The sequence below is a fragment of the Neomonachus schauinslandi genome, chromosome 3, assembly GCF_002201575.2.
Source record: "Neomonachus schauinslandi chromosome 3, ASM220157v2, whole genome shotgun sequence".
Taxonomy (NCBI): Eukaryota; Metazoa; Chordata; class Mammalia; order Carnivora; family Phocidae; genus Neomonachus; species Neomonachus schauinslandi.
Window position 1 is genome coordinate 138,598,916 of NC_058405.1, and position 27,734 is coordinate 138,626,649.

At 41.0% G+C, this 27,734-nt stretch overlaps 1 protein-coding gene across 1 annotated transcript in view; it reads right to left on the reverse strand.

Moving 5' to 3' along the window:
• The window catches only part of PDE11A (phosphodiesterase 11A), a 375,594-nt gene that overhangs the window by 116,954 nt on the left and 230,906 nt on the right, over positions 1-27,734 (reverse strand). Inside the window, exon 10 of the mRNA XM_021703017.1 lies at positions 16,771-16,821. Coding sequence (XP_021558692.1) covers positions 16,771-16,821 — 51 coding nt within the window. The remainder of the gene's footprint in view (positions 1-16,770; positions 16,822-27,734) is intronic.

Below are 27,734 nucleotides of genomic sequence, written 5' to 3' on the forward strand. Positions count from 1 at the left end.
TTCCTTTATAGATAGATTACGTGGGAACGGCTGGAGGAGAAAGCAGAGGACACGGCGAGATGGCCTGTTATTCAAGGCCCAGGCCACCTGGACTTGCTCTGCGGCTCTCTCCTGGGTTTGCTTGGGGAGTGGGGCAGAAGTCAGCCTGAGAGTTAGGCAGAACTTTTTAAGGGCAGGATAATTCACAGGATTAGATATTGATAAAGTAATTTATGGGATTGATTTGCATTTAGAATACCCACTATAGATGGCATCCTACCTCTAGTAGAGGAAGGCTTAATTGTTTGCACACTAAAAAGCTCTAATTTATCTCTCACTGGGGCTCCAAATTCAGCAGCACTCCCTTTGATCAGGCAGATAAGACTGGGAGCCGAGATTGATCTCTTCTGCATCTACGACACTGCAGATGAAAACTACCTGCCTTGTTACAGTGCTATTCTTTAACATCTGGTTTTTTTCCTTAAATCTGGGGGCATGAAAGCATCATGCTTTACACAATACTTATAAAATATCACATTGGCCACTGAGAGGCTCCTGTGTTCAAACGTTGGCCCCCCCTTCTCCCCCCGGGCCCCTGCCCCCTGCCCCTCTTCCAATGCCTCATCTTGATCTTCACAGCTGAAGTCCATCCAGATTGTCCTCCTTTCTAGCTGACAGCAAGAGAGCCAATGAAATACCTTTTCCTGTTGCTGGGTGACTACGGATATTTTGAAACTATGTCCCATAAATGCAGCAGCTTAAAAGCTTGCCATTGGCCTGTGGGGGGTCCTGTGCGCTGCTGACGCGTTAGGCTGGCAGAAGAATGACAGGTGGGAATAGCTATATGCGAATATATCACCGGCCTGATGTTCCACTGCAGAGGAAAACTATTTCAAGGCTGAGTGACAACTATTACATACCCTGTTAGAAGAAAAATAAATCTCCCTGAGTCTACATGCGGGCATCTGAAGAACAGTTATGGGAATACTGCAGAAAAAAAAGAAAAAACAAAAAAACCTCAAGGTTTTCTTACCCTCAAATATCCTGCTTTTCACGACACATTAGAAGTTCCACCTGTCCTAGAAATATACATGTATTTCTACATACTCTTTGTAGTTACGTGTTGATACATTTTAAAGTCCAAACTTGTTTATACAGGGAAATAGTTTTAAACAATGTCAAGGAAGCCTTTTAAATTTTTTCTTTGTCTCCTTGTCTCTAGTGTCCTCTCCTTCACCTTCCTCCCCTGACCTTCAAGTCCCAAAATCCATCAGCCACAGGGTGTGGTCAGTGTCAGCACAGTACTGACTGCGTTTTATCTCACTCTGTCCACTTAAAATATTTGCATCCTGGTGGGAGGATAAGCAAAGTCTTGTCCAAACGGCTTTGGGATTCTCTTTGCAGCCAGAGAGAGCTGTTTGAGTACAAGTAACTGCTTTTGCTAACACTGGGGTTAACTGTTCATACACAAATCTGCCAAAGAGCCTCTAGGAAAGAATGTCCTTCTACTAATTGAATTCTAATGAGGCTAGGAAGTAGATTAGGAATTGAGCTTTTACTGTGAGTTTCAAACATCAGATCTTCGGGAACTTTGAGATATTTGGTTTACTCTATCTGCTCAATTCTCCAGTAAGTCCTATTTAGTTCACGAAGAAATGACTACTCGAGAAGAGAGCTGTGGGTTATTGGTTGATCCAGTCAAAAGGGGTTTTCCTGGGTCTGCATCGGTGCCCCCAGGACTCAAGAGCAATAGAAAGATGCTACTGTGAGATGATCAGATGAGACAATTGTTAATGAGGAGTTCCTGGGCCAATTTAATTGGCACATTCCTGGAAGTTAGATTTATTTGTCTTATAAAATTTGGGTGAGTTTGAAAGCCTAATCAAGGTGACCCTCAATGGGATTAGTGGTGAAAATAGAAATGCTTTAAGGGTATAATAAAACATTCTTTTCAATAATGCAATCTAGACAAAGGCTCTTTGGAAACCACTATGGCTGGCAGGTCACTGGTGGGTGTTGCCCAGTGTCTACAATTACGAATCATGAAAGGGGAGATTGTGAGCATCTCAGCTGTGCTCCAGGAAATGTGTGCTTTCCATAAGAGAGGCCACAGTAGGTTGGATAGGGACCGAAAGTTGCGTCTTAAAGTTATATGCCTGTATACCTCACCTGTGAAGGCCAGCTGTGTTTCTATCTGCCTAGTATCCCTCCCCTTCCTTCCTTCCTTCCTTCCTTCCTTCCTTCCTTCCTTCCTTCCTTCCTTCCTTTTTTAAAGATTTTATTTATTTATGAGAGGGCGCCTGGGTGGCTCAGTTGGTTAAGCGACTGCCTTCGGCTCAGGTCATGATCCTGGAGTCCCGGGATCGAGTCCCGCATCAGGCTCCCTGCTCGGCAGGGAGTCTGCTTCTCCCTCTGACCCTCCTCCCTCTCATGCTCTCTGTCTCTCATTCTCTCTGTCTCAAATAAATAAATAAAATCTTAAAAAAAAAAAAAAGATTTTATTTATTTATGAGAGAGAAAGAAAGAGACAAACAGACTCTGCACTAAGCGTGGAGCCCTACGCAGGGCTCAATCCCACAACCCTGAGATCATGACCTGAGCTGGAATCAAGAGTTGGACACTTAACCAACTGAGCCACCCAGGCGCCCCTCCCTCTCCTTTCAAGGAAACCATGTGTCCCACTCCAGCCATGTTTTTCCATCTTGGAGCTGATATATTCTTCTATGACAATGTCCCTGTCACAGTTGGTTGGTCCAGGGATGGGCCCTTGACCCAAAATAGACCAACTGGAAAACTTTCCTGAGATTCTTCAAACTGGAACTTGGAAACAGTTCTTTCTGGAGGGGGTTGCTGAAAGATGAGAAACTGAGGCCTTAACAGAGGCCACGTTTACCCCTTTGTAAGGAAAGCGAGGCTGCAGGGAGCATATCCGGGGGCTCAAAGCTGCATTGATGCGGCTCTGCACGTTTGACTCCAGGGGCCCCTTGGGTGCTTGTTGCAGCCGGGTGCCTCTGCCCCCAGCAGTTGGCTTTGTCCAAGCACATTCTGTGGGGCATGTTGTCCTTTTGGTATACAGTGTACTCCTACTTGTAACCCTTCTCGGGAGGAACTTTGAGCTTACGTATATTACACAGAGGAAGGAGATTTTTACCTCTGGGACCTTGCCACCACTCCGTCCTGCCTTCTCATAAGTGAATCACTATGCAGTGGGAGAAAAAGCTCATGTGGAGACAGACACGTGATCACAGCCCAGTGCAGACAGGGACAACAGAATACTTGGACCTTTGGTTTTTAAGGGGGTTATCAAAATAATCAGCCTTTGCTCTCACACATAACTCTTCAGAGAACCAGAGGAAAGTTGTTTTCAAAGAGATCACTGATGGTTTGAAAGATATTTTAGGCAGAAGAATAAGTTTCTCCATGGTTTTAAAGGGAGGGTGATTAGTGGAAAAAAAAAAAGTTAAGTAAATAAAGGAAAATGGATAGTTTCATTAAAAAAATAAAGGGAGGGTGAGTCCTATGATTTTTCATATTAGAGCAACGTAGTCACTGAAAGCCTCTCTCCCTCTTCTCTTTCTTTTCTGAGTTCTCGGGTTTTCCTGCTGGTCGTGAGGGGAAGAGTGCTAAGTGTCCTTCTTTAAAATCCAGCTTCAGTGTTTCATGGAGTTGTTTGACAAATTTAAGCCCAGTGGTGAGGATGGCCACCTGTTCCTGCAAAAACCATCACAAAGCTTGGTTTTCACAGAACTCCCTTCTGTCTCTGGAAAGGCCCAAGATGAATTATAATATATGTTAGGAAAAATGAACCTGGTATTCGAATGGGATCATTCAGCACAAGAACTGTTTGGGATTTACCCTTCAAGGAGAAAAATTGCTATTAGATCCCACAGCCTGTCTGCTGAAGCTGCTATTCCCGGATGCTGAAGTTTGTGAAAGCACACCTGCATAAGCAGTAGGCCTGGACTGCCTTCCTACTGTGTCACCTTAAAAACAAACAAACAGGGCACCTGGGTGGCTCAGTTGGTTAAGCGACTGCCTTCGGCTCAGGTCATGATCCTGGAGTCCCGGGATCGAGTCCCGCATCGGGCTCCCTGCTCGGCAGGGAGTCTGCTTCTCCCTCTGACCCTCCTCCCTCTCATGCTCTCTGTCTCTCATTCTCTCTCTCTCTCAAATAAATAAATAAAATCTTTAAAAACAAACAAACAAACAAACAAACACGCCTTTGCAGAGTCTGTTGAAATCTGAACTCCTCCGTCTATCAAGGAACTAAGCCTTAGATTTCAGAAGGGCTCATCATCAGACCATAAGGACAGGGCCAAACCAGGACCGGAAGAACCTAAAACGAAAAGGGTTCCACGTCTATTTTGAAAGGGAATATTACAAATTCGGCATGCCTACCTAGATCAAGATTTCTTAATTTGTAATACAGGTAAGGCCCTGAAAAGAGAGCTGGCACATGGTAAAATGTTCATTAAATATTTGTTATTTTCCACGTGACCATCACATTGCAAGAACTGAGCACATACTGGGTAGGAGAGTCCCAAAAAAGGACCTCCGGGGCAAGAAGTGAGGCCTCCAAATGGGCGGTGTGCGATCTCCCTCCGCTGCCAGATGCTTAAGTGGGATAAAGCCACTGATGCCTCCTTGAAGGGCTTCTGTTAACATCCAATGAAATAAGAACAGTGAAGGCACACTGAATCAGAAGGAATGCTACAGCCATTAACAACACAACTCTCAGCGAGTGGCAGTATTTAAAAGTATACAATGATTGGTATCAGGTTATCCTACAGTAAGCCCAGAAAATGTATGTTAAAGTCTGTCCACCTGTGGATGATTAACGGCAGGATGGTATTTTTATCCCTGGGCAGGTTGAAAAAAGCCTGCCCTTTTAAAATTTCTCGCCAGCCCTTCTTACACTTTCCCCTTTCATGGGCATGTGGGTTTGATGACAGTGAGCCTGAAGAAGTACATGTAGGCCCTGCTCTGGGCAGTTTCTTGGGCCAAGGGTGAGGCCAAGCTGCACAGCCCCCAGCCTGGGGGTATGAGGTAAAACCTATTTGGAGCTTGGATCCCTTTTACAATGTGGTCTTGTAGAAAGGATTCTAGAGTCTTCTGTTAGGGTGATTGTCACAGATTTTTGATTTTTATTAAAATTCGTACTTGTGGGCGCCTGGGTGGCTCAGTTGGTTAAGTGACTGCCTTCGGCTCAGGTCATGATCCTGGAGTCCCGGGATCGAGTTCCGCATCGGGCTCCCTGCTCGGCGGGGAGTCTGCTTCTCCCTCTGACCCTCCCCCCTCTCATGTGCTCTCTCTCTCTCATTCTCTCTCTCTCAAATAAATAAATAAAATCTTTAAAATTCGTACTTGTTCACACCTTAATTCCTTTTAGTCTCAACCACGTTCGAGGCCCTAGATGGGAACAGCGGCCTGTACTACAAGCTAGTCTTAGAACAGTCTCTGTGGCTACTCTAGTTCATAAAGCTGAGTTTAATTTCTAAGTTTTGTATATATTAGTGTCAAATCCAAAGATAGCAAAATCCTGCACAGATACTGTGTCATTGACTAGGGATGTTCTGGTGCCTGGCTAAGGTGTTATCTTTGCAGACTCCATGAATTGCTTCCAGGGAAAGAAAAAGCACCCAAAACAGAGTTCCTATTCCACCAACACGCATCACCACCATTGCTAGAAAAGGGAAGAGTGCTGAATGGCTCCATCAGCTCTGGGAATGAAAGGAGTGTATTCGAAGGGATTGAGCACAGCCACACTGACTGCTGGGTTCAAGTCCCGCTCCGTGCATACCGCACAATACGCCACCATACAAACAATTAATGGAACATCCGACCTCTGGATAGCTACCACACCATCTCACCATCAACTCCCAGCACCTCCACTGTGCCTCCCCTGAACTCACTGGCTCATTGGGATACAGCTAGCAAGAGGGCTTTACCCAGGCTTTGTTGGTAAGGCTGAACCAGAGGGGAGATCTCCCCAGTCGTTCCACCTCGTGCCTCAGCAGATAAATAAGCTGCTGTGTCACTAACATATTCCAGGTCATGTGCACACACAAACATTATTATATCTTGAAATTACTTTTAAATGACTGTCTTTTGGGTTTTAAAACCATTTTCCTAGAAATGTGGCTCAGCAAATCCTTACGTGGAGCAAGGATGGCACCCAGTGGCCAAAGTGTTTCATCTCAGATCTTCTTGTTCTCACAGATTTTCCATTGCTTGTCTCTTTGGAGACAATGAATTGCCATCTTTTTCTAACGCCAGAGTTGAAACACTAAATCACTTGACTATCCCTTTAAGCTAAAGTGTGTACACATACACGCACACACACACCACACATATTCACACATACAAATTGAAGCTATATACAGAGGCTAATTCAGAATAACATTCAAAAATCCTTAAAAATTTAGCGTAAAGTCTTATGTTAGAGTCGTTGTATTTCAGATATGCAGATTACCGTCCATGATGTCTCGAATACCGTGCATTAGTATAGGGAACATTATACAAATGTAAACCCAGTCTCCCATTCTTCACTTCATATCTTCCCCCAAATAGTCTCTAGTTCATGAGTTCTCATGCCTTAAACATAAGACTTTATCTCCTGACAAGTGCTTTATCCTTAAACTGATGTTCACAATCTCATAACCCTGTTATCTTTCTTACAAGGTACTTGGCAGGCCTGGAGAGCACAGGATAATAAAGTGGGACTGTTCTCTTTCCTTTGAGCTTTCCAGATGTCGAGAGATTTCTATACAGCTAGATAGCCAATCAGACAGTAAGGAAGACAAGCAAGATGTCAGAATAATGGATCATATACCCTCTTGCTCAAAATGATGCAATATCTTCATAATGTTTGCTGTTTCCAATTTCCTTAGGTTTCTAAGCAGTCTGAAACCTCAGGGCAAGAAGTCACATGGATGGTACAACCACAATACAAAAAGAAGTTTCTAATTCTAATGCTATAGAATAGCATTATATATCGATTGCCCAAAGAGTACCATGAAAAGCCTCTTTTTACAAATGTCTATGTTCAGCCCCAAATTCTGTTTTTCTCAGACATCATCACCATTCACACTTACCTGGCCCCCACACTGTCAAAATGCCACAGAGGTTCCAAGAAATCAAAAGAAATGACTTCAGGATAAAATTCCATGATATTACTTACATTTTCCTATTCAGAACTTGAAGAGAAGCATTATCTTCAAGGTCAAAACAAAACACTGGAGAGGAAAAATCAAAGCCAAGCACGTGCATTTTTCTTGCTGGTTCTTTTGGTTCTTGGTCACCTTGTATGTAAAGGGTAATGACCCTGCCCTCACCAAAAAGTGTGAGGTTCAAGTAAGATAATGGGAAGGAAAACATTTTTATACACTACTAAGTCATATGACATATTATTTGACACATTAATATTATTTAAACATTTATAGGTAGCTCTAGTCTAGTGTATACTTTCTATACTGATGAGATTAAGATTCTTGCTACCTAAAATAATCACTGATCTTTCTTATGAGTATTACTGTATAATGTTACCCTTCAAATATAATGCAGCCATGGTGGGCTTTGGAAATCACTTATAATATGTAATTACATCAAGCTGAGCCAAGTCTTCCACCAAATACCCAAATTTTCAAATAAGCTTAAATTTAAAGCTTTGGGTATTTAGAAATTATAAGAACCCCAAGATGTTTTATAAACTTTATGTTGCTTTATGTTTTATTTTCCCCTTCCCTCCTGGAGATACATTTTATAGGCTCATAACATCGTAGCATTTTATAGCTGAAAATGTCTTTGTTACTCAGATGAGGAAACCTGAGGCCTAGCAATTTTAAGTGAACCCAGAGGTCTGGTGGCTGCTTTGTCTATTTACATGTTCGCTTTCTGTCCTATGTCCATGGCCTTACAAAGACTGCTTCAAAAGGGACAGCTCTGGCAACTGAGACATTCTTTCCTAACTTGGGATTTCATGTTGGGCCTTGAGATCAATAGAATCATGATTTACGCACGTTTTTAAGATTTTGGGTAGATCTGGTGTCAACTGTGAGAAACCATGCAGAACTACCCAAAACAGCACATAATTTCAAAAATAGGTAGAAGGGACAGAACGCAGGATGATACAAATAAAAAGAATTAGAAAGGCATCCTGAGATTCAAGAAAAGAATAGTTTTAACAGATTTAATTATCGGGATGGTGGTAGCAGGATACATGAGTGAACAATCTTATTTAATACAGGCATGCCTCATTTTATGGCACTTGGCTTTACTGCGCTTTGCAGATACTTTGGTTTTTTATAGACTGAAGGTTTGTGGCAGCTCTGTGTTGAGTGAGTCTATCAGCACCATTCTTCCAAAAGCATTTGCTCACTTCATGTCTCTGTGTCACATTCTCGTAATTGTCTAAATACTATCAACTTTTACATTATTATATTTTATATATATTATTATATATCTGTGATCAGTGATTATGACTTACTCAAATCTCAAATGATGGTTCATCTTTTTTTAGCAATAAAATATTTGTTAATTAAGATATGTACATTGTGTTTTTAGACATCATGTTATTGTACACTTAATAGGCTACAGTACAGTGTAGTAAACATAACTTTTATATACACCAGGAAACCAAAAATGCATTTGACTTGCTTTATTGTGATATTTGCTTTATTGCACTACTCTGCAACCAAACCCTCAACATCTCCGAGGTGTACTTGTATTATACCAATTGCTGAATCAACTAAGAATGAATGACAAGGGGCCTTTGCCCACAGTAGGGAAGCGCAGATATTGTCATTACTGAACACTTCAAAGAGAGTATCCTAAACAAAGAAAATGAATCCCTTTATTTTCATATAGTTCAGGCTTCTTAGGAAATTAGCAACCAGGAACTTAAAACAAGGTGTTGAGATACAATTTGCAGACACTCTTATTGTCATAGATCCTTGTTTCCAAATTCTACTCATATGTTGTAACCACCTCTGCCATCAAAACCACAAATAGTTCAATGGATTTGGTAGAAATTTCTCCAGCACCCAGGTGCAAGACATGACTTTAGGAAATATAAAGGTTACAAAAATGAGTAAAGACAAGGATTCGCTCATAAAAATGCTCCTGGTTTAATCAGGTGAATGGACAGGTGCATAAAGATTTATATCACAAGGCAGAAACTGATACGTATAATGAAAAAAATGGCAAACAAGCAGATCACTTTTGCCTGAATTACAGTGAGAATGACTTCACAGAGGGCACAACTGAGCAGGAGCAGATGGATTGTCAGGACTCTAAATATGCTGAGATAGAAACAGGAATGGGGACCGAGATCGGGAAGGGCAGAGAATGGACAGAAAATATCAAATGGAGCTCGTGTGAAGGGTGGGTCAGTGGGAGCATGGGAAACAGGATGGAAAAGTGAACTGGAGCTGAGAGTTCAGAGCACTTTTTATAAGTATTATTATAATGAATTTAGTTATTTATTTTAAATGTTTTAATTTGAGTATAGCTGACACACAATGTTGCATCAGTTTAAGGTGTTCAACACAGTGATTCAACTTCTCTACCCGTGATGCTATGCTACCATCTGTCACCATACGCCATTACAGTGTCATTGACTATATTCCCTCTGCTGTACCTTTTATTCCTGTGACTCATTCATTCTCTAGCTGGAAGCTTGTTTCTCCCACTGGTCTTCACCCATTTTAATGTCCAACTGAAGAATTTGAAATGATGGGATCTAAAGGCTTATAGAAGATGTTGAGCTTTGTGAGAAGGCAACTGGTACCAACATACTATTAATCCGGCCACTATGCACAGGATTAATTTGGGAGCTGGTTTTATGCCCAACATGTTGGGCATAAGACCAGCTTGCTTAAAAAAAAATTAAAAAAGAGCAAGAGAGAAAGAGAGGCAGGGAGACCAGCTAGGAGAGCATGCATAACAAATGTCTGCATGAGAAAGAATGAGGATCCGAGCTGGTGGTGACTGTGAGGATCGGGGGAGCATGGGAGACATTGTGAAGTCAGAATGGAGGGATGAGCCCATGGGAGTGAGGAGATGTGAGGACTCAAAGGTGACTGGACAGTTATATCCAAAGTGGTCCTCTGGAGAGGAGGGTGAGGGAAGCATGGCAGTCAGGGGTTGGTAGCTCCTACGTATACTGAAGGAGATGCAGAGAGAAAACCAACAGTTACGATTGCTAAACCAAACCAACATCACTGAGGGGAGGGCACATCAGTTCTTTATTTCCCAGTTCCATGCCTGTAGTCGTAGATGGCTCTAACTAGAGGCAAACCAGAAAGAAGGAGAGTGATACAGTTCCAGATGCCCTAGTGTTCTGGAAAGCTCTGACCCCTTTGGCCTCTATAGCTCCCTTCACCGTTCAGAAGTCAGTGCTTTAACTGGGCCACACAATTGCCCTCCACTCCTGTCTTCTCTGGACCTTCAGGACTCATCACTGCTCTGAAGCCAAAAATGAACTGCCCTTTATTTCATTCCCTCAGGGTCAGACTCCCTGGGCCTTCACGTGTGCCACTCCAGGAGTGCAGTGGACCAGCTGTGTTAGTGTGTGGAAGCAAGAAGGTGGGAGAACGCCTTCCAGGCACATCCTTCCTCCCAGGGAAAGTCAACATTCCTCATGACCTTTCGGAGACAGTGTTCCTGTTTTGTTTCAAACTCAAAGAAGGGACAAATGATGGCTGTTGAAGCTGATCTGGGAGGAGGTCAGTGTCACCACAGGATGTAGCTTGGCCAGGTGAGTTCTTGAGGAGTCTTCAACTCATAGCCACATAGTGCAGCAATAGGAAAGGCCGGGCTGGACTTCAGCCCTGATTCCCCTCACACGGCTCCCCTCCCCAGGATTGTTGACACTCAACAGTGACAAAGCGTAACCATCTTTTGTCTGACCTAACATTCCATGAAGACACAACTTATAAAGAGAAGCCCATATGAACATGTGGACATTCGGACACAAAGCACTCCACGGATTTCTGGACATGGCCTAAGCAGTGCAGGCTGCCCGGCTCAGCCTGCTGCCACAGGAGCAGGGCATGCCCTTTTGAATGCCGATTCCCAGATGTTTCCCCTGCAGCCAGATTCCTACTGAAGGTTCAAGAACTCCCTGATGATAAAAAAAAAATCTCAGAAATTAAACTCGGCACAGATACTATTACAGTAACAACAAAGCCCTCAAGTCAAGAGGCAGGGACAAGAGAGGAGACAGAATAGGTTAGGTGTAAGATGATTCCCAAGTTCCATTTATACTGCTGCGAGGTCGAGGTCATCTTTTAAACAACGTTAGAAATAAGCAGAGGTGGGGGCACCTGGGTGGCTCAGACGGTTAAGCGTCTGCCTTCGGCTCAGGTCATGATCCCAGAGTCCTGGGATCAAGTCCCGCATCGGGCTCCCTGCTAGGCGGGGAGCCTACTTCTCCCTCTGCCGCTGCCTCTCTCTATCTCTCTCTCTGACTCTCATGAATAAATAAATAAAACATTAAAAAAAAAAAAAAGAAATAAGCAGAGGTGAACCAGAAAGTGGTTGGTTGTTGAGATTTCCAAAGGCGGCATTTCAGGAAGACTGTGAGGGTTGAGGCTAGAGGAACAAGTGGAAGTTCTCCTTCCCTCCTTGGCACCCTGACGTTGTGGATTACCGCCTGGACTCTGGAGGTGTCTCTATGGGAGTGCCCGGCCTGCCGGAGAGGAGCTGGAAGGTGCTTCCTACTGACTGTGGTGGGGAACATGAGCTCCCTAAGCCTTTGCCACATGGTGCCCTGCCCTACCTCTCCCCTCCTTGGCAGCTGCCTCATTACTTGGGTTTGGGTAAGTGTCATGGTGTTACCCTCTGTCTACATGGGACACTTACCCTCTGCAAGAAGCTGATGCAAGGATTGGACTTTTCCCCCAGCTTTGGAAATAGAGTTGGCAGACCAGCACACGTTCTGTTGCTGTGCAATTAGAAAAAGGTGTGCCCATTGGGGGATCAGTCACTAAGGGGCAACCCATCAGTGGACCAGCCAAGTGGGGGCGAGCCCCAACTCCTGCCTCCTTACACAGGGACCCTCGTGCAGGACTTATGATAGACACATCTACCCGCACAACTGCCAGGGCTTATGATAACATTTGAATATTTCAGGATCAAAGATGCCTCCTCAAACTTAATTACTTAAAAAAAAAAAAAAAAAAGCCTAGTACATCCTATCCCATTGCCCAGCCTCTCCCCTACCCTCTAACTTACAGAGGAGTTTGTAAGATCCTATTTTTGATGTGGCCATTCTTATTTTGGTAGTAAAGGCCACAGGGGGTACCTATTCCGTGGCACTTTATTTTATTTACTTTACCAGGATGTTAATTTGTGGTCTAGGCACTAACATTGATAACTTGAAATACGCAAGAGGTAGTCCAAACCCAAACACCTAACAGGAGTTATCGGTGTTTAATTACTGAGGCAGTTAAATAGTGCCGTAAACGAGTTCATCTCTGGTTGCAGCCATAACCCATGCAGTTTGGAATTGAAAGAAGGGATGATAAAAGGGGGCAATACAACATGAGAACGTCCATGAGTTTATTTTAATTAATAAACTGGAATATACAGTAGTAACTGTTTGGTCTGTCCACCACATTGGAATCTTAGGGAAGTGCATAAAATTACAGGAGCATATAATTGGTGTACCAAACTCATTTTCTTATGTTATCACATCTGGCATCTTCAGGTTATTAAAAGCCTTTAAACCAGTCATCTTCAAAGAGATCTAATTGTCAATATGGTCTTTATACATTAGTCCCATTAGCACAGAGCAGAAAAGATATAAACAGGCACTAAAATCTGCACAAATTTTCTGGGCACACCTTTCTTATTTCAAGTTCAAGGAAGATCAGTAAATGTTAATGAGGATTAAAAACTATTCTTTAGATCCTGGTTTCCTCATTCAATGCACAGGGCAACCAGCCCATAAAGGACAAATTATTAACATTATAACCTCAATCAGACTTTGAAAAAGTTAATTCATTAGTTCCAGGAAGTTCTGTGATCTTTTTGTGCATAGCTGGCCCTCCAAAAAAGACTGTTTCCCAAGGTATAAATAATATATCACAGCCACAAAAATAAGCTTAGGTTCTGACATTCCTAGATGAGCAATTACATGTTGTTTCATCTACTTATTCTGGCTAGATAATCCAGGAAAACTTCTAGAATGTTTTTCACACTCTGACCACCCTTCACCCACCTACCACCACACACCCATGAAAGAGACTTTTCCCAACAGGAGAAATGGAGTTAACAGAACAAAACAAAATAGAAAGGAAGACATCTTTTCCCTCTCCTCTGACATTTTACAATAGGAAAAGAAATCCCCAAATATGGACAGGTGTGAAATAGGAAGACAAGATATGAAAAAAGGTAAGATGATATTAGCCTTGCATTAATGATTATTAAAGATTGACTATAGGTTTATCATATATGAAATCTGTGTTCCTTGAAACCATCCCACTGAGGAGTACAAATGGTAGTTAATTGAAAGTAATTAATTAATGGTGTGTATTGTACTCTCCAATATTATGGGATTTCCATCTCTCCTACTTATTTCTGAGAGTTCTCAGGGTATACCTAACTTGTCCTTAAAATGTGACCACTCAGCCTGCATTGATTCCTTCAGCTTCTGCTGGTCATTTTGATAGAAGGTGCCTTCCCTCTGGTCTATCTGAGGCTTTCTTTCCCTTGGGCTGCCGCTTTCTGTTGCATGCTATTGGCACTCTGGAACCCTCATGCTCTTGGGGTCATTTATTGCACTGAAACTGTACTAAAGTCCATACCGTTTGTGTCCATTCACGTTTTTAGCTGAGAAGATGAATCTATAGGAGGCTGGGCTAAGGGACAAATCCAAGAGACAAACCCCATGTTGAACTTGGAATCATCTAGACACTGAGGCCTGTGGTCTCAGTTTCCACTAGGAAGACTTCTTGACTAGGAGGCCTCTAGTCTCTTGTGTGAATAACCATTTCTCACTGGTGTTCTCAACATATCTGAATCCTGGATGTGGTACAGCTTGGGCTGCAACTGGAGTCTGGCCTATGTATGCATGTATTTGACCTCCAGGTCCTAGAGGATGATATTTCCTTCCAAGCCCTGATTTCATCTCTGAATCACTGATCAATAGCTTTGTCCCAGCTGTACATAATCCAATACATTGACTCAGCCATCCTTAAAGGACGAAATTTCATGGATAACTCTATTCCAGATTTCAAATCTCTCTCTACATATAGATCTATTTTCTTTACTATCTCTGTTAAAAAATTATTGTAAGTAGCAAAGTTTACAATATATTTGGATGCAAGCATGGTTTATCTGTACATATGGGTCAAAACAAAGCATTTATTTACTGCTATTTAGCTACAATGTTAGGAAACTGCCATTGCACATACTCCAGTGTGAAATTTCAGTAAGTACTTTTCAGTGTCTATGTGCAGGATTATTTTAAGCTCACTACATTTTAATGTTATTGCTGCAGTTATAAGACATCAGCTACTAATTATGATAATGTTCTGTTTACTTTATATATCAAGAAAAAAAGCCATTAGGTTAAAATTATCTACTATATCTCAATTACATTGTTATAAGACACTTACCAATATCTTTCAGGATAAAATCTGGAATAAATCAGTTAAGTTAATATTCTTGATAACTTTAAGATGAAATAACCCTTTGTTCTCAAATTTAAATACTTCATATTTTTAGTATGTTTGTGAGCTAACAATAGAAAAACATGGCAAATTCCAAGACAATGGTATTTTCCTTAGACTAAGGAATTAAGAATTAAGGCTGAACAAGGGGCAGTATGTGTAGAGGGTACACAGCTATGGATTTTGGCCCGCTGTGCCTCTGTGCTTGTCCCATCAAATAGCTCCTGCAGTCATGTTTGTCCCACTGTGCGCTTTGCTATCTTTCTCCCTGCAGGTCCCTTCCTTCTTTTAGCAATGATGATAATGATAATAACAGTAAACATATAAGACAGTGAGAACAGTAAAATATTTGCAGCAAGTTATTTCCCTAAATCAGATTTCTAGGTAACTAAGCTTTATTAAAGTATAAAAGCTTTACCTATTTTTGATGGACTTATTTATAAAATATATAGAAGATATGAAAAATAATCATATGTAACCATGGTTTTTAACATTTTCTTAATGAATAATTGTTTTGAATTACGGAACACTGATGCCTTTTGGATTCATTCATTCATTCATTCATCCATCAATTCAACAAATATTTACTAAGTACTACCATGTTCCCAGAACTGTAGGGATAGAGCAGTGAACACAACATACAAAAAGTGCTGCCCATGACACTCACATTCTAGCTGATAGGTAGGATGTTTATCTCCCTAACAAGAGGGCCCTGACTGCCACAGTTTGGGTTGTTCTGTCTCCTTCTTCTGCTGTCAGCTGTCACCTCTTGCTGGCAACATGTTGCTCCTGATCTGGGTCAGCACTGCAGTCTTTTCCTAAGCCTCTCATCCAGCCAATAGCACCATATCCCTGGCTGGAGCCCATGCAGCTCAGCTTGTGCCCGCGCTAAATGCACTGCTCCCTGCCCTTCTGAGCAGTCCCCTCATCCTTACTCTGAGTTTGGAGTCTTCCCTTGTTTCCTTTCTTTATTAGTGTGACTCAACTCTAATGATCCAATTTAGGGATCAGGTCTCTGTGCCATTGTTTCTGGGAAGATGAATGCATCTGCGTGTAAATGAAACTCTTAGAAGAGTAGCCATCACCAAGGGTTATTACATACAGATATCACAGTACAAAACACTATCTTTCTTATGGTTGTGGTGGCTAACCTGATAATTCTGGACTTCCACGAAAACTTTAAAAGGCAGAGACCGAAGCTTGCAAAGGGGAGGGAAATCAGGCCTCCCAACACTCTCATATTTTGACCATGACTGGTTAGAAGTGCAGGGGACGGAACAAGAATTTTGGGCTGCCTTTAAGAGAATGGTGGTGACTGAGGTGAAAAAGAATATCTAGGGCACCTGGCTGAGTCAGTTGGTGGAACATGTGACTCTTGATCTTGGGGTTGTGAGTTCAAGTCCCATGTTGGGTGTAGAGATTACTTAAAAATACAATCTTAAAAAAAAGATAAAAAATATCTAAGCCTCATTCACAGACTTATCGTATGTTGGAGCTGGAAGAAGGTCCCACTGAACAGCAGTGAACACCGTGGTTAGGAGCTCCAGTTCCAGGGCCAGATTGCCTGGCTATACCCCTTACAATCATTTGACCTTGGCTGTCTACTTAACATCTCCATGCCTCAACTGACTCCTCTTTAAAACAGTATGTTCTTCACAGGATTATGAAACTCAAATGAATTATATAGGTAAAATGCTTTGTATTGTGGTCCATAGTAAGCATATGGCAAATGTTAGTTATTATTGTCCTAATCTCTTCCTTATTTTTACAGATGAAAATATTTAAGTGAACAGAAAGTTGGAGGAAAAATAAATGCCAAAGCCAGGTGTCCCGATTCTCACAATATTACACAGATTTTTTCTCTAATACCCCACATATTTAACAAATGGAAAGAAATAAATAATGAATCATTTATATGATCATGAAGGGGATACTTAGTTTATATATAAGTCCCTTTTCCCCTCTAAGACTGAAATATTCAAACACACCTTTGCCCAGTTCTTTTCCCTAATACCTAGTGGACCAGACTGATTCTACAGAGGCAAGTGACAACGGGTCAGAATGCCATGTGAAGATTAACATTACGTAATAGCAAGGGCACCCTTTGCTTCCTTACCTTAAACTTGTCAACTTCAGCTTTTGAACATGTTGCATGGTATGACAGCACCTGATTCAGAAGAAAAGGAAAAAAAAAACCCTTTAATAACTAGACATGACTGTTTTCTGAAATTCTCCTGGCTTATAAATAAATGCAGTTCATTATGTCACCTTGAAAATAGTGGATTTTTTTTAATTGAAGTATAATTGACATACAATATCCTATTAATTTCTGGTATACATCAGAGTGATCTGATACTTTTATGCATTACAAAATGATGCCCATGATAAGTCTAGTTACCATCTGTCACCATACATTTATTACAATATTATTGACTGTATTTTTTATGCTGTACATTATATCCCAGGACTTACTTATTTTCTAACTGGAAGTTTGTATCTCTTAATCCCCTTCACCGATTTCATCTGCCCCCCTACCCAACCCTTCCCGTTTCTGGTGACCAAAAGTTTATTTCTTGTTTCAATGAGTCTGTTTCTGTTTTGTTTCATTTGTTCTTTTGTTTTGTTTTTAGATTCCACATATCAGATGTATGATTTGCAGATATCTTTTTCCATTAAGGAGGTGGCCTTTTGGTTTTGTTGATGGTTTCCTTTGCTGTACAGAAGCTCTCCAGCTTGATGTAGTCCCATTTGTTTATTTTAGCTTTTGTTGCCCTTGCCTGAGGAGACTGGTCCAAAAAAATTTTTTTGCTAAGACTGATGTCGAAGAGCTTACTGCCTATGTTTTCTTTTAGGAGTTTTATGGCTTCAAGTCTGACATTCAAATCTTAATCCAATTTGAATTTATTTTTGTATATAGTGTAAGACAGCGGTCCAGTTTCACTCTTTTATGTGTAGCTTGTCCGGTTTTCCCAACACCATTTATTGAAGAGACTGTCTTTTCAACAGGGGATTTTAATGTACATGAAATTTCCAATAACTGTGACACAGATTGTTATCTGTGCAAGTGCAATGGAATCTATTATAATGCTGAATGGAACTGCAGCCCACATTAAAGGCTAAGTATTGATGCTTGGAGGAGCAAGATGGCAGAGGAGTAGGAGACCTAAATTTCGTCTGGTCCCAGGAATTCAGCTAGATAGGTATCAAACCATTCTGAACACCTACAAACTCAACAGGAGATCGAAGAAAAGAATAGCAGCAACTCTCTGAACAGAAAAGCGACCACTTTCTGGAAGGTAGGCCATGCGGAGAAGTGAATCCGAGGTGCTATTCGGGAAGATAGATGGCGGGGGAAGGGAGCCTCCATCAGCCGCTAGGGGCAAGTGATAGAGCAGCGGAGCACAAAATCAGAACTTTGAGAAGTCCACTCCGCGGAGGGACATTGCTCCAGTGGCTAAGCGGGGGGTGGAACCCTTGCTGGGACAGTGTGGTCTCAGGACCGTCGGGGCCACAGAAAGACCGGGGGTGCCTGAGTGCGGCACAGCTCCCAGGCATCAGAGCAGGGGAGCCGGCTGCAGAGACAGAGCCGAGGAGTAGGCTCTCAGCTCGGGGTTGCCATAAACCGTGATCCGCAGCACAGTTGGGCCACTGCTCTTCCAGCAGGGACCCAAAAAGTGGCAGATCCAGGGAGACTCCCCTTCCTCCACTGGGAGGAATCTGCTGGGTTTGGAGACTCCACACGGGGTCGGGTGCCAGAGATAGAAACACTCAGTCACAGGCCGGGTGAGCACGGAGTGCGGCTGGAGACCGGGAAGACGGGAGTGACTGACTGCTTTTCTCTGGGGGCGCACTGAGGAGTGGGGCCCTGAGTTCTCGGCTCCTCTGGGGTGGAGATTGGGAGGACCATTTTTGCTCCCGTCCTCCAAAGCTATACGGAAAGCTTGCAGGGAACAAAAGCTTCTGAGAGCAAACCTGAGCAGATTACTTAGCCCAACCTGGCAAGGGCAGGGCAATTCCGCCTCCAGCAAAGACATTTGGGAACCACGGCAACAGGCCCCTTCCCCAGAAGATCAGCAAGAACAGCCAGCCAAAGCCAAGTTTACCGATCAATGAGAACGGCTGAACTCCAGCGCTAGGGGAATACTGCACATAGAATTCATGGCTTTTTCCCCATGATTCTTTAGTCTTTCAAAGTTAATTATTTCAATTTTCTTTTTTTTCTTTTTCTATTTTTTTTTGAATTTTTCTTTTTCCCTTTTTCAGCCAACATCTTATCAATCCCTTTTTAAAAAATCTTTTTTATTTTTCATTTTTAGAGTCATATTCTCTCCCTTTGTTGTAGCTAGCCTTATTTTTGGTATATATATGAGTTGTTCTCTCTTTAAAATTTTGGGATACAGTTTCTTCTAATAGACCAAAATATACCCTAAATCTCTAAGTGTATGACTTTGTTCTAGTCTCCTGCCTGATCACATTCTCTCTGCCCCCCCTTTTTAATTTCTCTTCTTTCTTTTTTCAAACAACTTCTTATCAATTCCTTTTATAAAATCTTTTATAATTTTCATCTTTACAGTCATATTCCATCCCTTCATCTTATTTACCCTTATTTTTGTACATATATGTTTTTCTTTCTTTAAAATTTTGGGAGGCAGTTTCTTCTAACAGACCAAAATACACCCAAAATCTAGTGTGTGGCACTGATCTATGCACCAGCCTGATTATATTTGATCATATTCTTTTTTTTTTCCTTTCTTTCCCTTTCTTTTCCCCCTGTGATTTGTTTAGTGTATATTTTTCTGGGGTCGTTGTTACCCTGTTAGCATTTTGTTCTCTCATTCATCTATTCTCCTCTGGACAAAATGACAAGATGGAAAAACACACCTCAAAAAAAAAGAACAAGAGGCAGTACTGACTGCCAGGGACCTAATCAATATGGACATTAGTAAGATGTCGGAACTAGAGTTCAGAATGACGATTATAAAGATACTAGCTGGGCTTGAAAAAAGCATGGAAGATACTAGAGAAACCCTTTATGGAGAAATGAACTAAAATCTAACCAAGTCAAAATGAAAAGGGCTATTACTGAGGTACAATAAAAAATGGAGGCTCTAACTGCTAGGATAAATGAGGCAGAAGAGAGAATTAGTGATATAGAAGACCAAATGATGGAGAATAAAGAGGGCAGAATTTGAGAGATAAGTGATACCATAAGATGAAACAATATTAGAATAATTGGGATCCCAGAAGAAGAAGAAGGAGAGAGAGGGGCAGAAGGTAAATTGGAGCAAATTATAGCAGAGAACTTCCCTAATTTGGGGAAGGAAACAGGCATCAAAATCCAAGAGGCACAGAGAACCCCCCTCAAAATCAATAAAAATAGGTCAACACCCTGACATCTAATAGTAAAACTTACAAGTCTCAGAGACAAAGAGAAAATCCTGAAAGCAGCTCGGGACAAGAGGTCTGTAACCTACAATGGCAGAAATATTAGATTGGCAACAGACCTATCCACAGAGACCTGGCAGGCCAGAAAGGACTGGCATGATATATTCAGAGCACTAAACAAGAAAAATATGCAGCCAAGAATATTATATCCAGCGAGGCTGTCATTGAAAACTGAAGGAGAGATAAAAAGCTTCCAGGACAAATAAAAACTAAAAGAATTTGCAAACATGAAACCAGCCCTACAAGAAATATTGAAAGGGGTCCTCTAAGCAAAGAGAGAACCTAAAAGTAACATAGTCCAGAAAGGGACTTAACAGCCACCTTACAGGCAATACAATGGCACTAACTTCATATCTTTCAATATTTACCCTGAATGTAAGTGGGCTAAATGCTCCAATCAAAAGACACAGGGTATCAGATTGGATAAAAAACAAGACCCATTGATATGCTGTCTGCAAGAGACTCATTTTAGACCCAAAGACACCTCCAAATTGAAAGTGAGAGGGTGGAAAACCATTTACCATGCTAATGGACATCAAAAGAAAACTGGGGTGGCAATCCTTATATCAGACAAATTAGATTTTAAACCAAAGACTATAATAAGAGATGAGGAAGGGCACTATATCATACTTAAAGGGTCTATCCAACAAGAAGATTTAACAATTGTAAATATCTATGCCCCTAACATGGGAGCAGCCAATTATATAAGCCAATTAATAACAAAATCAAAGAAACACATAGACGACAATACAATAACAGTAGGGGACTTTAACATCCCCCTCACTGAAATGAACAGATCATCTGAGCAAAAGATCAACAAGGAAATAAAGACTTTAAATGACACACTGGACCAAATGGACTTCACAGATATATTCAGAGTATTCCATCCCAAAGCAACAGAATACACATTCTTCTCTAGTGCCCATGGAACATTCTCCAGAATAGATCACATCTTAGGTCACAAATCAGGTCTCAACTGGTACCAAAAGATTGGGATGATTCCCTGCATATTTTCAAACCACAATGCTTTGAAACTAGAACTCAGTCACAAGAGGAAAGTTGGAAAGAACTCAAATACATGGAGGCTAAAGGGCATCCTACTAAAGAATGAATGGGTCAACCAGGAAATTAAAGAAGAATTTTAAAAATTCATGGAAACAAATGAAAATGAAAACACAACTGTTCAAAATCTTTGGGATGCAACAAAGGCAGTCCTAAGAGGAAAGTATACAGCAATACAAACCTTTCTCAAGAAACAAGAAAGGTCTCAAATACACAACCTAACCCTACACCTGAAGGAGCTGGAGAGAGAACAGCAAATAAAGCCTAAACCCAGCAGGAGAAGAAAAATAGTAAAGATCAGGACAGAAATCAATGAAATAGAAATGAAAAGAACAGTAGAACAGATCAACAAAACTAGGAGCCGGCTCTTTGAAAGAATTAACAAGATTGATAAACCCCTGGCCAGACTGATCAAAAAGAAAAGAGGAATGACCCAAATAAATAAAATCATGAATGAAAGAGGAGACATCACAACCAACACCAAAGAAACACAAACAATTATAAGAACATATTATGAGCAACTGTATGCCAGCAAATTAGATAATCTGGAAGAAATGGATGCATTCCTAGAGATGTATAAACTACCAAAACTGAATCAGGAAGAAATAGAAAACCTGAACAGACCCATAACCACTAAGGAAATTGAAGGAGTCATCAAAAATCTCCCAAAAAACAAGAGCCCAGGGCCAGATGGCTTCCCAGGGGAATTCTACCAAACATTTAAAGAATTAATACCTATTCTTCTGAAACTGTTCCAAAAAATAGAAAAGTAAGGAAAACTTCCAAACTCATTTTATGAGGCCAGCATTACCTTGATCCCCAAATCAGACAAAGACCCCATCAAAAAGGAGAATTACAGACCAATATCCTTGATGAACATGGATGCAAAAATTCTCACCAAAATACTAGCCAGTAGGATCCAACAGTACGTTAAAAGGATTATTCACCACGACCAAGTGGGATTTATTCCTGGGCTGCAAGGTTGGTTCAACATCCACAAATAAATCAGTGTGGTACAATACGTTAATAAAAGAAAGAACAAGAACCATATGATCCTCTCAATAGATGCAGAAAAAGCATTTGACAAAGTACAGCATCCTTTCTTGATTAAAACTCTTCAGAGTGTAGGGATAGATATCATAAAAGCCATCTATGAAAAACCCACAGCGAATATCATTCTCAATGGGGAAAAACTGAGAGCTTTCTCCCTAAGGTCAGGAACACAGCAGGGATGTCCACTATCACCACTGCTATTCAACATAGTACTAGAAGTCCTAGCCACAGCAGTCAGACGACAAAAAGAAATAAAAGGCATCCGAGTCGGCAAAGAAGAAATCAAACTCTCACTCTTTGCAGATGATATGATACTTTATGTGGAAAACTGCTAGAACTCATACAGGAATTTAGTAAAGTGGCAGGATATTAAATCAATCCACAGAAATCAGTGGCATTTCTATACACCAGCAACAAGACAGAAGAAAGAGAAATTAAGGAGTCGATCCCATTTACAATTGCACCAAAAACCATAAGATACCTAGGAATAAATCTAACCGAAGAGGCAAAGAATCTGTACTCAGAAAACTATAAAATACTCATGAAAGAAATTGAGGAAGACACAAAGAAATGGAAAAACGTTCCACACTCATGGATTGGAAGAACAAATATTGTGAAGATGTCAATGCTACCTAGAGCAATCTACACATTCAATGCAATCCCCATCAAAATACCATCCACTTTTTTCAAAGAAATGGAACAAATAATCCTAAAATTTGTATGGAAACAGAAAAGACCCCAAATAGCCAGAGGAATGTTGAAAAAGAAAAACAAAGCTGGGGCATCACATTGCCCGATTTCAAGCTCTATTACAAAGCTGTCATCATCAAGACAGTATGGTACTGGCACAAAAACAGACACACAGATCAATGGAACAGAATAGAGAGCCCAGAAATGGACCCTCAACTCTATGGTCAACTAATCTTCGAGAAAGCAGGAAAGAATGTCCAATGGAAAAAAGACAGTCTCTTCAACAAATGGTGTTGGGAAAACTGGACAGCCACATGCAGAAAAACAAAACTGGACCATTTCCTTACACCACACACAAAAATAGACTCAAAATGGATGAAAGACTTAAATATGAGACAGGAGTCCATCAAAATCCTAGAGGAGAACACAGGCAGCAACCCCTTCCACCTCAGCTGCAGCAACTTCTTCCTAGAAACATCGCCAAAGACAAGGGAAGCAAGGGCAAAAATGAACTATTGGGACTTCATCAAGATAAAAAGCTTTTTGCACAGCAAAGGAAACAGTTGACAAAACCAAAAGACGACTGACAGAATGGGAGAGGATATTTGCAAATGACATATCAGATAAAGGGTTAGTACCTAAAATCTATAAAGAACTTAGAAACTCAACACCTGAAGAACAAATAATCCAATCAAGAAATGGGCAGAAGACATGAACAGACATTTTTCCAAAGAAGACATCCAAATGGCCAACAGACACATGAAAAAGTGCTCAACATCACTCGGCATCAGGGAAATCCAAATCAAAACCTCAGTGAGATACCACCTCACACCAGTCAGAATGGCTAAAATTAACAAGTCAGGAAAGGACAGATGTTGGCAGGGATGCCGAGAAAGGGGAACCCTCCTACACTGTTGGTGGGAATGCAAGCTGGTGCAGCCACTCTGGAAAACAGTATGGAGGTTCCTCAAAAAGTTGAAAATAGAGTTACTGTACGACCCAGCAATTGCACTACTGGGTATTTACCCCAAAGATACAAATGTAGTGATCTGAAGGGGTACATGCACCCCAATGTTTATAGCAGCAATGTCCACAATAGCCAAACTATGGGAAGAGCCAAGATGTCCATTGACAGATGAAAGGATAAAGAAGATGTGGTATATATATACAATGGAATAAATGCAGCCATCAAAACCCCCCCAAATCTTGCCATTTGCAATGATGTGGATGGAACTAGAGGGTATTATGCTAAGTGAAATAAGTCAATCAGAGAAAGACATGTATCATATCACCTCACTGATATGAGGAATTCTTAATCTCAGGAAACAAACTGAGGGTTGCTGAAGTGGTGGGGCGTGGGAGGGATGGGGTGCCTGGGTGGTAGACATTGGGGAGCGTATGCGCTATGGTGAGTGCTGTGAATTGTGTAAGACTGATGAATCACAGACCTGTACCCCTGAAACAATAATACATTATATGTTTAAAAAAAAAAAAGAAGATAGTAGGAAGGGAAAAATGAAGGGGAGGAATCAGAGGGGGAGATGAACTATGAGAGACTATGGACTCTGAGAAACAAAGTGAGGGTTCTAGAGGGGAAGGGGGCGGTGGGATGGGTTAGCCTGGTGATGGGTATTAAAGAGGGCATGTATTGAATGGAGCACTGGGTGTTACACGCAAACAAATAATCATGGAACGCTGCATCAAAAACTAATGATGTAATGTATGGTGATTAACATAATAAAATTTAAAAAAAAATAAAGGCTAAGTATTTTATACCAGGATGTTTCTACAGGTAGTTATTTTATCAAAGGGACATGATGTGACTCAAGACCCAGTTACCAAAGGACATGAATACTTGTCCTGTGAAATGCTGTGGAACATAAATAAATAAAAACTTGTGGGTGGTCTGTGTGTGTGTGCGTGTGTGTGAACTGTGGCCAACACTATAGACAGCTGACTCAACTTCCATTTCTGGTCTATTCTCACTTGCTTGCTTTTATTATATAGGAAAGATTATACTGATATGTGCAACCATCTGTGATGTTTTTTGTAAGAGGATTACATTTCTCTGTCCTACTGCCAGACTTAGTGTATGACTAGCTTTAGCCAATGCCATGGCGGGGGGAGGTGACAGATACCGTTTTTGAGCAGTCTTCAAGAGCCATCACATGGTTCTGCCATTGCCTGCTCCCTTCCACGGTGGGAAGTGTGTAGCCCCCAGAAGGGGTCCCAAAATGAAGAGCACAGCCCCAGCTAAGCCACAGCTGATGGTGTGCACGTGAGCATGAGATCAAGCTCTGTGGTTTATCACCACGTTGTAATTTACTGATTCAGAGGCTTAAAAGTCAAAACTCGAATTCACAATCTCCCTGCAGCTAGGGGTAATCATGTGGAGTGGGTATGTGATGCTCCTCTGGTCAATGACATACAAGTGGGAAGGCTGGGGCTGCCTCTTTGCTTTTTCTTCTCTGAAAAACAGCTGTAAGGCTTGGGGGTGCAGCAACATCTGGTGTCTGTGAGGTGACAACTATGAGTGTGAATGACCGCTTGTGATGGGTAGTAGAACAGAATGGGAAAGAGAAATGAGTTTGGCCCTGGACTGCCCTGCCTCAGACTTTTTGTTATGGAAGACAAATAAACACACATTCGGTTAAGTCAGTATTGGTATGTTACAAGGCACACACACACACACACATAATTTATACATGTTATATGTTTTATGCTACCAATCCCATTCTTTTTTTAAAAAAAGATTTTAATTATTTATTTGAGAGAGAGAGAGCGATATCACAAGCAGGAGGGAGGGGTAGAGGGAGAAGCAGACTCCCCGCTGAGCAGGGAGCCCAATGTTGGACTTGATCACAGGACCCTGGGGTCATGACCTGAGCCCAAGGCAGACGCTTAACCGATTGAGCCACCCAGGCTCCCCACTACCAATCCCATTCTTAATCTACACAAATTTCAAACAAATAAGTCTAGGAAATGCTAACTCCCTCTTCAACTACCAATCTTAGAGAACTGCATTGCACATTTGGTTCTTAAAAGTAGACTAACAACGTTTTATTTTGTTAAATGCAGCATTTCCCAAATCTGATTAGCCACAGAATTCCCTTTTAGGTGATATATTAATCTAGTAACATTCTAACCTAATAACCTATTGCCCAAAAGCTTTGAGAAATGCTGATATGAAGTGTGCACCATCCATGGGACAGTAGAGGGGCCCCACTGGGACAGTGTCACAGGTGGAGAACACAGCCTCTGGGGCCAGGTCACCAGGGCTCCACCACTTCCCAACTATGGGAGTTTGGACAAGTGGCTCTTTGTTACATGGTTTAATATTAACACTAAACAGGTATCTCCTGCTGAACATCAGTAATCTATTCTTAAAAATCAGGTTCGACCTGAAAACACCCACAGGGATCCTGTTTTCCATTATTTTTAATTGAAAAAAATTATAATGCATGATAAAACCTACAAGCACTTTCTAAAACTTAATGAAAACACAGTAAAATTAATATGTATGTATGAAACAAAAGATGTTAGGTTATAAATTGCTTCAAGTGTTTATTTTCTGATAATAACCGAAAGTCTTAATAAAACATTGCTTTATATTCAGTAGTATCTTCTCTCCCATTGTAAGCACTTTGATCACTCGCTTCTTTTCCCATAATTTTCTCAACACTTTTTCATCTTTGGGAGGGGACTCATTGTCAGATACTATGAAGCAAAAACAAGAGCTAAATGTTAGCAGTTTGGTGGTGATACATCAGGATGAGTTGCCTTTCTCAGCAGCAGGGACAACTGAGATGCACAGCCTCATTGTTAAATTCTGTGTGGTTCTCAACATGTCTACACGTGATTTGTAAGTTCTTTAGACCAAGTCTATCTGGAATGTAAATCAAAATTTTCCCCACACCTCATTTTGTTTTAAAAAAAAGTATACAGAGTTTTGGGGACATAAATATTTTTTTCCCAATATAAACAAAGGCACAAAAATGTTGTATTGAGAAAGAAATATGTTCTATGAGGTTTGGTTATTAAAAACCAAGATACTTTCAGCTGAGGAAATTCTGTGGTGTGGTCCTGTATCTCACACAGTTCTTGGGAAGGTTAAATGGAATAATACGTGTCAAACACTTGGCACACAAATAATCAACTTACAGCTCTTATATTAATATTCAATTACATTTCTGTCATATAAATATTTGGCAGAGTATTGCATCATCTTATTATTATCTTCATTGGCTCCTAAGTATTTATAGGTATTTTCAATGCAAAAATAACTGAATAGATTTTGTTCTTTTGGTTCAGTTTTACTATGGTAACTTTAATTTGGATGTCATTTTTTAAAATTTTATTCTATTATGTTATGTTAGTCATTTTATTAAAATTTCTTACAACTTATAAGTCTCTCTTTGCAGATTTAATCTTCAAAATATGTCTTTACTTTAAAAAATAAAATTCCACAAAAATTCAAGCTGAAATTCAAAATCTCTGCCACCAGGTGGTGCTTAGCCAGGCTTTTGGTATTTAAGGCATACCACCCACTTGCCTTGTTTAAATCAAATTTTCCCACATCCTTTATTATTTAAAAAAAAAAAAAAAGGAGCCATTAACTCCACTTAATTGAAACTATTTGAATCAGTGAAGCAGGCAATTATTGCAGATCAAGACTTTTTGTCCACTTCACACCACTTACCACAGTTGGAGTAATTAGTTAGCTTGTTCATCACCTGCCTCCCCCACTACATTGTAAGCACTCTGAAGGATCAGATCTGGTTTGGGTACCCAGTGGGTAACCTGTCCCTAGGAGTGTGCCTGATACTTAGT